The sequence below is a fragment of the Homarus americanus genome, unplaced genomic scaffold, assembly GCF_018991925.1.
Source record: "Homarus americanus isolate GMGI-L3 unplaced genomic scaffold, GMGI_Hamer_2.0 scaffold49667, whole genome shotgun sequence".
Taxonomy (NCBI): Eukaryota; Metazoa; Arthropoda; class Malacostraca; order Decapoda; family Nephropidae; genus Homarus; species Homarus americanus.
In genome coordinates this window covers 7,990,010-8,001,135 of record NW_024738608.1, presented here as the reverse complement: position 1 = coordinate 8,001,135, position 11,126 = coordinate 7,990,010, and the positions used below count along the sequence as shown (strand labels likewise).

General features: G+C 46.4%; 1 protein-coding gene across 1 annotated transcript in view; it reads left to right on the top strand.

The window, feature by feature from the left end:
- Positions 1-4,303, top strand: part of LOC121874172 (GATA zinc finger domain-containing protein 14-like) — a 65,098-nt gene extending 60,795 nt beyond the window's left edge. Inside the window, exon 8 of the mRNA XM_042378159.1 lies at positions 4,195-4,303. Coding sequence (XP_042234093.1) covers positions 4,195-4,303 — 109 coding nt within the window. The remainder of the gene's footprint in view (positions 1-4,194) is intronic.
- The last annotated feature ends 6,823 nt before the right edge of the window (positions 4,304-11,126 follow it).

The following is an 11,126-nucleotide window of genomic DNA, read 5'->3' as shown; positions in this document are numbered from 1 at the left end:
CCACACACACACACCCCTCACACTCTCTCTCCCCCACCACACACACACACCCCTCCCACACCTCTCACTCCCTCACCACACAGACACACACCCCTCACACACACTCTCTCTCCCCACCACACACACACCCCCTCACACTCTCTCTCCCCCACACACACACACACACACCCCTCACACACTCCCCTCCTCCCACAGACACACACCCCTCACACCTCTCTACCCCACCACCACACACACACACACCCTCACACACTCTCTCTCCCCCCCCACACACACACACACACACCTCACACTCTCTACACTCCTCACCACACACACACCTCACACACTCTACACTCCTCACCACACAGACACACACACTACCCTGTCTCCAGCAGATCTACCTCCTTCCCTTATGTAAACAGGAGTCAGGTGAAGTGCTCTTGTGTCAGCCGCCCCTTGTGGCTGCCTGAGACTTGTAGTGGTGCTCAGGGTGTTGTAGATTGTTGTAGTGCTGTTGTAGATGGTAGTAGTGCTGTTGTAGTGCTGTTGTAGATGGTTGTGGTAGTGTTGTAGATGGTTGTTGTGGTTGTGGTTATGATTGGAATCCCTCAATAATATTACCTATTTGAATTAGTATTATTTATCAAGAGTAATTTGTGTCTCAGTATTTGTACGCGAGAAGTTAGGTTAGGTTAGCGTTAGGTTGGGTTGGGTTAGGTTAGGTTAGCGTTAGGTTGGGTTGGGTTAGGTTGAGTTAGCGTTAGGTTGGGTTGGGTTAGGTTAGGTTAGACAATGTTCCAGCCTCACACGCTCCACACAGCCACCGAGAGAGATCAAAGTCTCTTAATTGTTCCTGACATTATTGTGTTTTAACCTAATCTGCCGCCGGCTTAAACCATCCCAGTTATTAAGAGCTGTAATACATAACAACACGCTTATCGCTCTTCACCTTCCCACTATGTGTGTGTGTGTGTGTGTGTGTGTGTGTGTGTGTGTGTGTGTGTGTGTGTGTGTGTGTGACAGGTGAAGAAGGGCGAGACACCTGGAACCGACAGGTTGTAGGTAAGATGAGATGATGGTAGAGAGGTAAGGGAAAGAGGAGTAGTGATCAAGGTGTATTGTTTTTACCTGTGTGTTGTTTAATGAGTACCTCTCTCTCTCTCTCTCTCTCCAAGGACGATGTTTACCCCACCACCATACTATGTACACACACACACACACACACACCTTGTTTATAACCAGCCCCACACTGTATATCTTCCACAATATAGCTCCCCCTAGTGTGCCATACATAATGTGGTCTTCCGCTACTGCCACACCGTGTTTGTAGCTCTCCACTCATAGTTATTTACACAGGAAGTGGGATTTTTTTTATCAATGGTGAATCTTAACCTACTGTGCCACCTGTGAGTTTGTTTATACCTGGCGGGTGACTTACTAACATACAGGTAAGTTCAGGGGTTTGTTACACTCTGTAGCTCACCTGTTGATTATACACCCTTACTTTACCTTACCTGACAAAACATAACATAACATAACATAACATAGCATAACAACATAACCTAGTTTATCAAAGAGACTAACCTAACAGAACCTAAACTAACCTAACCTAACCTTATGCTACCCTACCCCACCACCCTACCCTACCCTACCCTACCCTACCCTACCCTACCCTACCCTACCCTACCATTATAAGGCGTTAAATCATTAGGTGAAATACTGTAGGATGGCTAATCTTCAGGTGACCCCTTCATTGTGTGTGTGTGTGTGTGTGTGTGTGTGTGTGTGTGTGTGTGTGTGTGTGTGTGTGTGTGTGTGTGTAGGTGATGCTCAGTTTAGGAGGACAGTCATCACCTCGTCCCAGTTAGACCCTTCCTCATCTCCGGTTAAGGGAAAAAATCTGTCTTAAGTGAGCCAATTAGACGAATTCTCAAGCTCAGGTTGAGAGTGAAACAAGATTATCTCAGAGGAGCTTTGAGAATGTAACTCCTGTTGTGACACTGTAGGAGCACCCCGCTGTACTGACACACTGTAGGAGGACCAACCCCGCTGTACTGACACACTGTAGGAGGACGTACCCCGCTGTACTGACACACTGTGGGGCGTGCCGCTGTACTGACACACTGTAGGAGGACGTACCCGCTGTACTGACACACTGTAGGAGGACCTACCCGCTGTACTGACACTGTAGGAGGACCTACCCGCTGTACTGACACACTGTGGAGGACGTACCCCGCTGTACTGACACACTGTAGGAGGACCAACCCGCTGTACTGACACACTGTAGGAGGACGTACCCGCTGTACTGACACACTGTAGGAGGACCTACCCCGCTGTACTGACACACTGTAGGAGGACCAACCCGCTGTACTGACACACTGTAGGAGGACCAACCCCGCTGCTGACACACTGTAGGAGGACGTACCCGCTGTACTGACACACTGTAGGAGGACCAACCCCGCTGTACTGACACACTGTAGGAGGACGTACCCCGCTGTACTGACACACTGTAGGAGGACCAACCCCGCTGTACTGACACACTGTAGGACACCCGCTATACTGACACACTGTAGGAGGACCTACCCGCTGTACTGACACACTGTAGGAGGACGTACCCGCTGTACTGACACACTGTAGGAGGACCAACCGCTGTACTGACACACTGTAGGAGGACCAACCCCGCTGTACTGACACACTGTGGGAGGACCAACCCCGCTGTACTGACACACTGTAGGAGGACGTACCCGCTGTGCTGACACACTGTAGGACCTACCCCGCTGTACTGACACACTGTAGGAGGACCAACCCCGCTGTACTGACACACTGTAGGAGGACCTACCCCGCTGTACTGACACACTGTAGGAGGACCCCCGCTATATTGACATAGTGTAGGAAGACCTCATTATATTGACACACTTCCTTGTACTTGTTTACTGAAGACAACAACAACAACAACAACAACACCAACACCATCATCAACAACAACAACAACAACAGACCAACACGAGCAACAACATCAACGACAACAACAACAGATCAACACGAGCAACAACATCAACGACAACAACAACAGATCAACACGGGCAGAATCTCATTAAGTGACAAAAAAGACAGACAATTAGCATCAACAATAGCAAGCAGCCGTATTGTTGTCTCCGGGACGAATCCTTCTCTAATGGATTCGAACCTGTCTCGGTCTTCACTTCGAATCCTGAGCAAATTTTGTCTCATTCCCTCACCCAAAGACCCCGGGAAAAGTGCCAGGTATATTGCTGTTGTGTAATTAACCTGTGTGTTACTTGTATGTTACTTGTATGTTACCTGTGTGTTACGGTGGATTGATGTGATGGAATTTTTTACTTACGAGATAAATATAAAACTATATTTAGATTATGTAGATCACCTCAGCTTAGATTATGTAGATTACCTCAGCTTATTACACCTGTTGATTAACACCCTAAAGCTTCCTGAGGGGGTGGAGTTAGGTTAGGGAGGGAGGGAGGAAGGTATAAGGGAGGGGGGAGCGAAGGAAGGAGGAAGAGTAGGAAGGAAGGGTGTAAGGAGTGAGGAGGGAGGTACAGAGAGAGAGAGAGAGAGAGAGAGAGAGAGAGGCCGTGCGATACATTCCCTCTAGCTAAAAATTTCCTGGTAAGAGATGATGTTTCCACCCACCACTACCACCACCACTACCACCACCACCACCACCACCACCACCACCACCACCACCACCACCACCACCACCACCACCACCACCACCACCACCACCACACACCACGGAAGAGGCACCTGACCACACACCACCACCTCACACACAACCACCACCACTACAACCCACCACCACCACCACCACCACCACCACCACCACCACCACCACCTACCACTACTACACCAGAGATGCCACAGAACATCCCAAAAGGCCACGGAACAGCTCCAACAGACCCCAACAGACCCCAATAGACCCCCAACAGACCCAACAGACATCAACAGACCCCAATAAACCCCAACAGATCCCAACAGACCCCAATAGACCCCAACAGACCCCAATAGGACCCCCCCAATAGAGACCCCAACAGACCCCAATAGACCCCAACAGACTCCAATAGACCCCAACAGACCCCAATAGACCCCAACAGACCCAATAGACCCCAATAGACCCCAATAGACCCCAACAGACCCCAATAGACCCCAATAGACACCAACAGACCCCAACAGACCCCAACAGACCCCAATAGACCCCAATAGACACCAACAGACATCAACAGACCCCAATAAACCCCAACAGATCACCCAACAGACCCCAGACCCCAAGACCACTCAATAGACCCCAACAGACCCTAAGACCACTCATTAGACCCTAGGAGTCAATGGTCTTAGAATTTTTTTTTTTTAATCTTAAGTTTGGCTGAAAAACTAAGCTAGAAAGGCGACACCAATTATCGCCCTCCATTATTTAAGATTTTACCCCGCCGCCTCCCCTCCCCCCACCCCTCGCCCTGCCCCGACCCCAACCCCTGCCCCCCGCCCCAGCTTTGTTATGGTGGTATCAGGGTTTCCTCACAACACTCTACACTCCTCAACCAATTTTTAAAACCTTTGTCAATTTTTTTTAAGTTTACGTCACGTTTTAGCCAATTTTAAAACCTGGTAAAAATAGCTAATGGGGGTGAAGATTTTAATAGTGTTTTGGGGGGTAAATTTTAAGCCTCTTTTACAAAATGTTTACTTAAAAAATAATTATCTCTTTTCCACCGTTTTTTACCTTCCATTCTACCCTCTCTTCCCTCTTTCTTCAATCCCTCCCACCCCACTTCTTCGCCTTTTCTCCCTCTCCCCTACCTTCCCACCTTCCTTCTCTCTCTCCTTCCCTCTCTCACTCCTTCCCTCTATCCCTCCCATCTCTCCTACCCTCCCACCTCTCCCCCTCCCTCTCCCTACCTTTCCACCTTCCCTCCCTCTCTCCCCACCTTCCCTCCCTCTCTCCCCCGTCCCTCCCTCCTCCTCTCTGTCCTCCCTCCCTCTCTCCCCCCGTCCTTCCCTCCTCCCTCCTCCCTCTCCCTCCTCTCCCTCCTCCCTCCCTCACTCCTCCCTCCTCCTCCTCTCCCCCACCTCCTCCTCTCCACTGGGTCTTCAATTGTAGTATACAGGCTGCATTTCTGGTATAAGAGGTTGTTGATTTATTTACATACTGTTGTCTTGTACGAGTTATTTTTAAAGTGATTTATGGCCTTGTGGTGGTGGGGGCATTCCTTCATTCATTCCTTCCTTCTTTCATTCTTCCAATCATTTTATTATTTTCTTCCTTATTTCAATCAGTCATTCCCACCTTACTTCCTTCCATCCTTCATTCCTTCTATCCATCCATACTTCCTTCTTTTTTCCTATCATCTTCTCTTCCCTTCCTTCCTTCCTTCCTTCCTTCCCTGAATATCACAAGTTGTTTACACAGACCAAGGAGTAGAGAGATCATTATGTATAGCACTATATTAATACTCAAACATAATTATATTCAATTATACTTAAAACCAATTATATTAAATGACATAAAGTTATTATTGATGTTATATGAAGCGAAAATAAATTATATATAGTAAAGAAATATATGGATAAGTCAGGAATTATATGAGTTTATTTTGTATTTGTCTGCCATTGTATTTTTTTATTATTTAGATGTATGTATGTATGTATGTATGTATGTATGTATGTATGTATGAATGTATGTATGAATATCCTTTCACATCTCACTCTCCACACACACACACACACACACACACACACACACACATCATATTAATATATAATTAGACCCAACCCACCGCACCAAACTAAATTAATATACACACACAAAATATATATACACAGTAAAGTTAACATCTTTCAAAATTACACACACGAAGTTAAAGTTACAGCGGCGAAAATTACAGTGTATGAAGTTAAGTTAATAATACTGTATCCGCCTCAGACATCACCCTAAACGGCACCTTCAAGCGTCAAGTCGTGACTGACTACTACTCAGCGCTCAGTCACTAACTCACCAGTCACCATCGCTAAAGCCGTATCACTCCCTTTTCCTACCGGTAAACTAGTGCGTGTGTACAAATAAATATGTCGGAATTATACACCTTAAAAGCGATATATTAACTTTCGTGGGCTATAATCAAGATCTATAATGCCAGAAAGTACTTATTATGCTGGTGAAATCGTCGTCATATTGTCGAATACCAGTGAGGAAAATTCAATATGGTTATGTAAATATGGCGGACTACGAACGCACTTTAGACTTAATAAAAAACTAATTTGGTTATAAATTATCTTGAAATATGGAGACAAAAATAATGGATGGTTTATGAACTCTCAATCCAAAATGGCGTTGTAAATATTGTACATTTCCAATTTACAAGCCAGTGTAAATATGCTGGACTACGAACGCACAATCCAATATGGCGACGTAAACATTGGAGGCTACGAGCGCAAAACTTTAATATTATGATGTCTCTATATTTATGGCAAAGGATTATCAAAAATTCTCTTGTTAATATTTTTCACTTCTTTGTGTTGCATTTTAATAAAGCCACTTGAGAAAGTTATTAAATCTTTAGTTAGGAGAAAAAAATAACTTGGGAATCTTTGTGAATGCGCTGTCTAATATGGAGGTGTAAACAACTCTCTCATCACTATATAGCACTAAACATCTATACACAAAATCCAATTTCTAATCCACCTTTATCGTAGTTTTTATAACATTAGTGGCGTCTTCCTATTGGCTGAACGGAAGAGCATATCCCTCTGTGAGTATGCGCCATACCTTCGACAGTATACTGGGTCAACGGGGATATATAACTCTGCCACATATGATCGTATGTCCGTGAGAGCATATAATTATTTTAAACTGGAGTGTGGGAAGACTGGTGTGTGGGAAGACTGGTGTGTGGGAAGACTGGTGTGTGGGAAGACTGGTGTGTGGGAATGTAATAAAAGGAATATAGTTTGTTTACATACGATAGCTTTATGGAGGTGTGTGCGTGTGTGTGTGTGTGTGTGTGTATGTGTGTGTGTGTATGTGTGTATGTGTGTGTGTGTGTGTGTGTGTGTGTATGTGTGTGTGTGTGTGTTTTAGTTTCACAATATCTAACTGCGGCTCCATTCATACCACAGTGACACAGCTGTATAGTGGTACAGTGGTATAGTGGTACGGCGGTATAGTGGTACAGTGGTATAGTGGGTAAAACATTAGTTAAGAGATCATAAACCATTAGAATGAAAGAACATTTGGCTGTGTTGTGTCGCAGGAGGGGGCCTGGGGGAAGGGGATTAGGGGTATTGAGGGGGCTAGGGGCCGTATTGAATGGGGTCTAGGGGGTAATATTGAGTGGGGACGGGGGGGAGGAAGGAAGGAAGGGGAGGGTGACGTTAAGGGGTGAGGAAGGAAATGGGGGGAGAGAGGAAGGAAGAGAAGATGACGGAAGTGGAAAGGAAAGGGATGAGAGGTTGAGGACAGGGAGTTTGTAATGGAAGGGAGAAAGAGGAGGGAGGTGAGAAGGGGGAGAGGGAAGGAGAGACGAGAAGCGCACAGGAGAGAAAAGAGGGGAGAGAAGGAATGAGTGAGAGGAAGGAGGGGAGAACAGTAGAAGGGGGTTGAGCGGTGTGTGTGGGCGTAGAGGGAGGGAGGGGGTGAGGAGGAGGAGAGAAGGGAGGGAGGGAGGGAGAGGGGGGAGAAGAGGGAGGTAAGGTTCAGAGTGCCACGTATTTATAGCTGACACTGACCCCCCCCCAACCCCCCTCCCCCCACACACACCTTTACCTCCCTCCTCTCCCTCTCCACCACCCCTACTCCTCCTCTCTCCCTCCCCCCCTCCTCTCTCCCTCCCCCCTTCCTCTCCCCCTTCCCCCTTCCTCTCTTCCCCCACTTCCCGATCCATTATTTACGTCAGTGAGTCTACTACAACTCTGTGGGGGGAGGGGAGGAAGGGGAGGGGAGGGGAGGGGGTTAAGGAAAGGGGTTGGCACTTCCGAGGTGAGGAGAGGCATGAGTGGGGGGGGAGGGGAGGAAGGGGAGGGGAGGGGATGGGGTTAAGGAAAGGGGTTGGCACTTCCGGGTGAGGAGAGGCATGAGTGGGGGGAGGGAAAGAAATATGTGGAAGGAGAAGGAAGGAGAGGTATTGGGGAGGGGAGGAGAGGAAAAGTAGAGAGAGGGAATGTGGGTCTGATAGGGGGGGGGGGAGGGAGAGGGGGGACCGGAAATAAGAGAAAGTGTCTCAGATAATTCTCTCTCTCTCTCTCTTCTTGTTACTTCCCTTCCCCCCCCTCCTTCTTTCCTTCCTTCCTTCCCTCCTTTCTCCCTCCTACTTTCCTCCCCCTTCCTTCCTACCTCCTTCCTTCCCTCCCTTTCTCCCTCCTACCTCCTTCCTTCCTTCCTTTCTCCTTTCCCTCCTTCCTTCCTTCCTCGTGTCAGTAAGGTAATTGGGGTGGTGTGGGAGGTCTGGTAACACTGCCTCACACAACTTGGTATACGCTGTAAGTTTCATCGCTAACTTGGCAACACTTGTGTTTTATGATTCCGAAAACCTCTGTGTGTGTGTGTGTGTATGTGTGTGTGTGTGTGTGTGTGTGTGTGTGTGTGTGTGTGTGTGTGTGTGTGTGTGTGTGTGTATGTGTGTGTGTGTGTGTGTGTGTGTGTGTGTGTGTGTGTGTGTGTGTGTGTGTGTGTGTGTGTGTGTGTGTACTTCACTACCTAAATGTGTGTACATGTGTATTTTTGTGCTACCGTGCTCATGTGTGGACGTGGGGTGCACAATAAACTAGCATCATGGCGGCACCTGCTGTGTGTATTTACGGTGATTAATTGTTTTGCTGTCTCTCCCTCACTCTCCCCCCACTGTCCCTCACTCATTCTACCTCTCCTCACTATCCTCACTCTCCCTCCTCCTCACTCTCCCTCACCCATCATCCACTCATTACCACTCACCACCCACCGGCCTCTCCTCCTCTCCCTCACTTTCTTTCACCAGCTTTCACTTAACCTCTCACCACTTATCAGCCCTCACCCCTCACCTACCCCTCACCCCCCCTCACCGGCAACTCCTAGTGTCTACGCTCATAGCCAAGAGAATTTACGAGGGCATTCCTAACCATATTCTCTCTCTCTCTCTCTCTCTCTCTCTCTCTCTCTCTCTCTCTCTCTCCAGACACCATTGTAAACAAAACCACTGTCGCCCAACCTGGTGTTAATGTGGCCTTAATGACGGGTTGTGTTCAGTCAGCGGCGGGAGTAATTACAACTTTGAATGGTTTTATGTTTTAATTATTATTTATATGCTCCTGTCAGTTAGTTTTTATGCCCCTGTCAGCAATCTTTTAATGCTCCTGTCAGCTATCATTTTATGCTCCTGTCAGCTATCTTGTTTATGCTCCAGCTAAAGCTATATCTCACATAAATGCTTGATATATAACCTTAGCTTTTTATAAGTGGTAATAGTGAAGTGAGATCTATGTAAATAACGTAAACATTCTACCTCCATCACCAGTCTAGTTTACATAAATATTACTTTTGTTGCTGAAAAAAAAAGTAATCAAAAGTTAGATGACTTTATCGGTCAAGCTGTTGTGTTGATAAAAGTTGACCTGTGTGAGTGTTTGTCTGGTTTGTTATTGTTTGTTCTTGTTTTCTGTGGATGTGCCTTGGACTGGCCGCTGTGTGTGTGTTGGTGAGCACGAATTGTTGTCGTAAATATTTGGTAACTGGCGGGGCTAACTGTTATGGCAATACAGTGTTTGTTTGGGTGTTTGTCTGTTTGTTTTACGTTGTGTAGTGTGTGTGTGTGTGTGTGTGTGTGTGTGTGTGTGTGTGTGTGTGTGTGTGTGTGTGTGTGTGAAGATTCTGTAGGAAGACATCAGCAGCATGTAGACGTCTGCAGCAGGTGACGTCAGCAGCAGGAAGACGTCAGTGGGAGGGTGACGTCAGCAGCAGGGTCACAAACACGTACATCTACATTTTATAATGACAAGGCTTAAGGGAGCGGTGTGTTCCCCGCCCTAGTGAGCCGCCCTGATCCTGGTGACGCCCGGGGCAGACAAGGTGTGGCTAGCTCGGGGCAGACAAGGTGTGGCTGGCCCGGGGCAGACAAGGTGTGGCTGGCCCGAGGCAGACAAGGTATGGATGTCTCTGTTTGCTAACGATGTGCAGAAGGTACAGTTTGCGTTTGTCTTGGTGTAAACAAGATTTGGGAAGCATCGTTTGAAACCCTGCGACTAGAATTGTTTGATTTTATTATGATGTAAACAAGGTATGGGTGGCCTTGATTACAAACAAGGTGTAGGTTGTACTTGTTTGCTTACTTCTTGAGGTAAACAAAATATAGATACCACCCTTTACAAACATTAAGCAAACAAAACATGAGTACCCTTGTTTATACTACTACTACGATTAACAACAACAACAACAACAACAACAACAATAATAATAATAATAATAATAATAATAATAATAATAATAATAAAGATAACACCAAAATAACAATAACACTAATTAATCTAGCTTAGGTAATCTATTCTTATCTGTAATCAATACATCGATAAGAACACAGGAACATTATTCACTTTCACCAGACACCTTCCACCTCTCGTCAGTCAAGTACAGTGAATAACATTGTTCACGACGTCACTATGTCTTTCACACATCATTATACAGTTTTTATTAGTGTCGTAAAGGTGAGGTGGTGGTGGTGGTGGTGGTGGTGGTGGTGGTGTGGTAGTTGTGGTAATTGTGGTTGGGGTGGTGGTTGGGGGTGGTTGGATTTTTATGATGGTGGAATTGATAGTGGTAGGGAGGGCAACTGTGGTGATAGTGGTGATTGTTGTTGTAGGTAGTTGTGGTGGTTGTGGTGGTTGTTAGGATGGTGGTTGTGTGAATAATGAAAAATAAAAACATTTCCGATTTCCGACTCTTTCCAAATTACACAACGAACTGAAGGTAATTAAGAAAATACTAACACACACACACACACACACACACACACACACACACACACACACACACACACAGGTATTCCCTCAGGTGTATCACAATGTGTCTTACCTTAACTCTGTACAGGTGAAGGTTTATTATTACCTTCAATGGCTAATATTAAGTCGTGTTAGACATGCCAGGT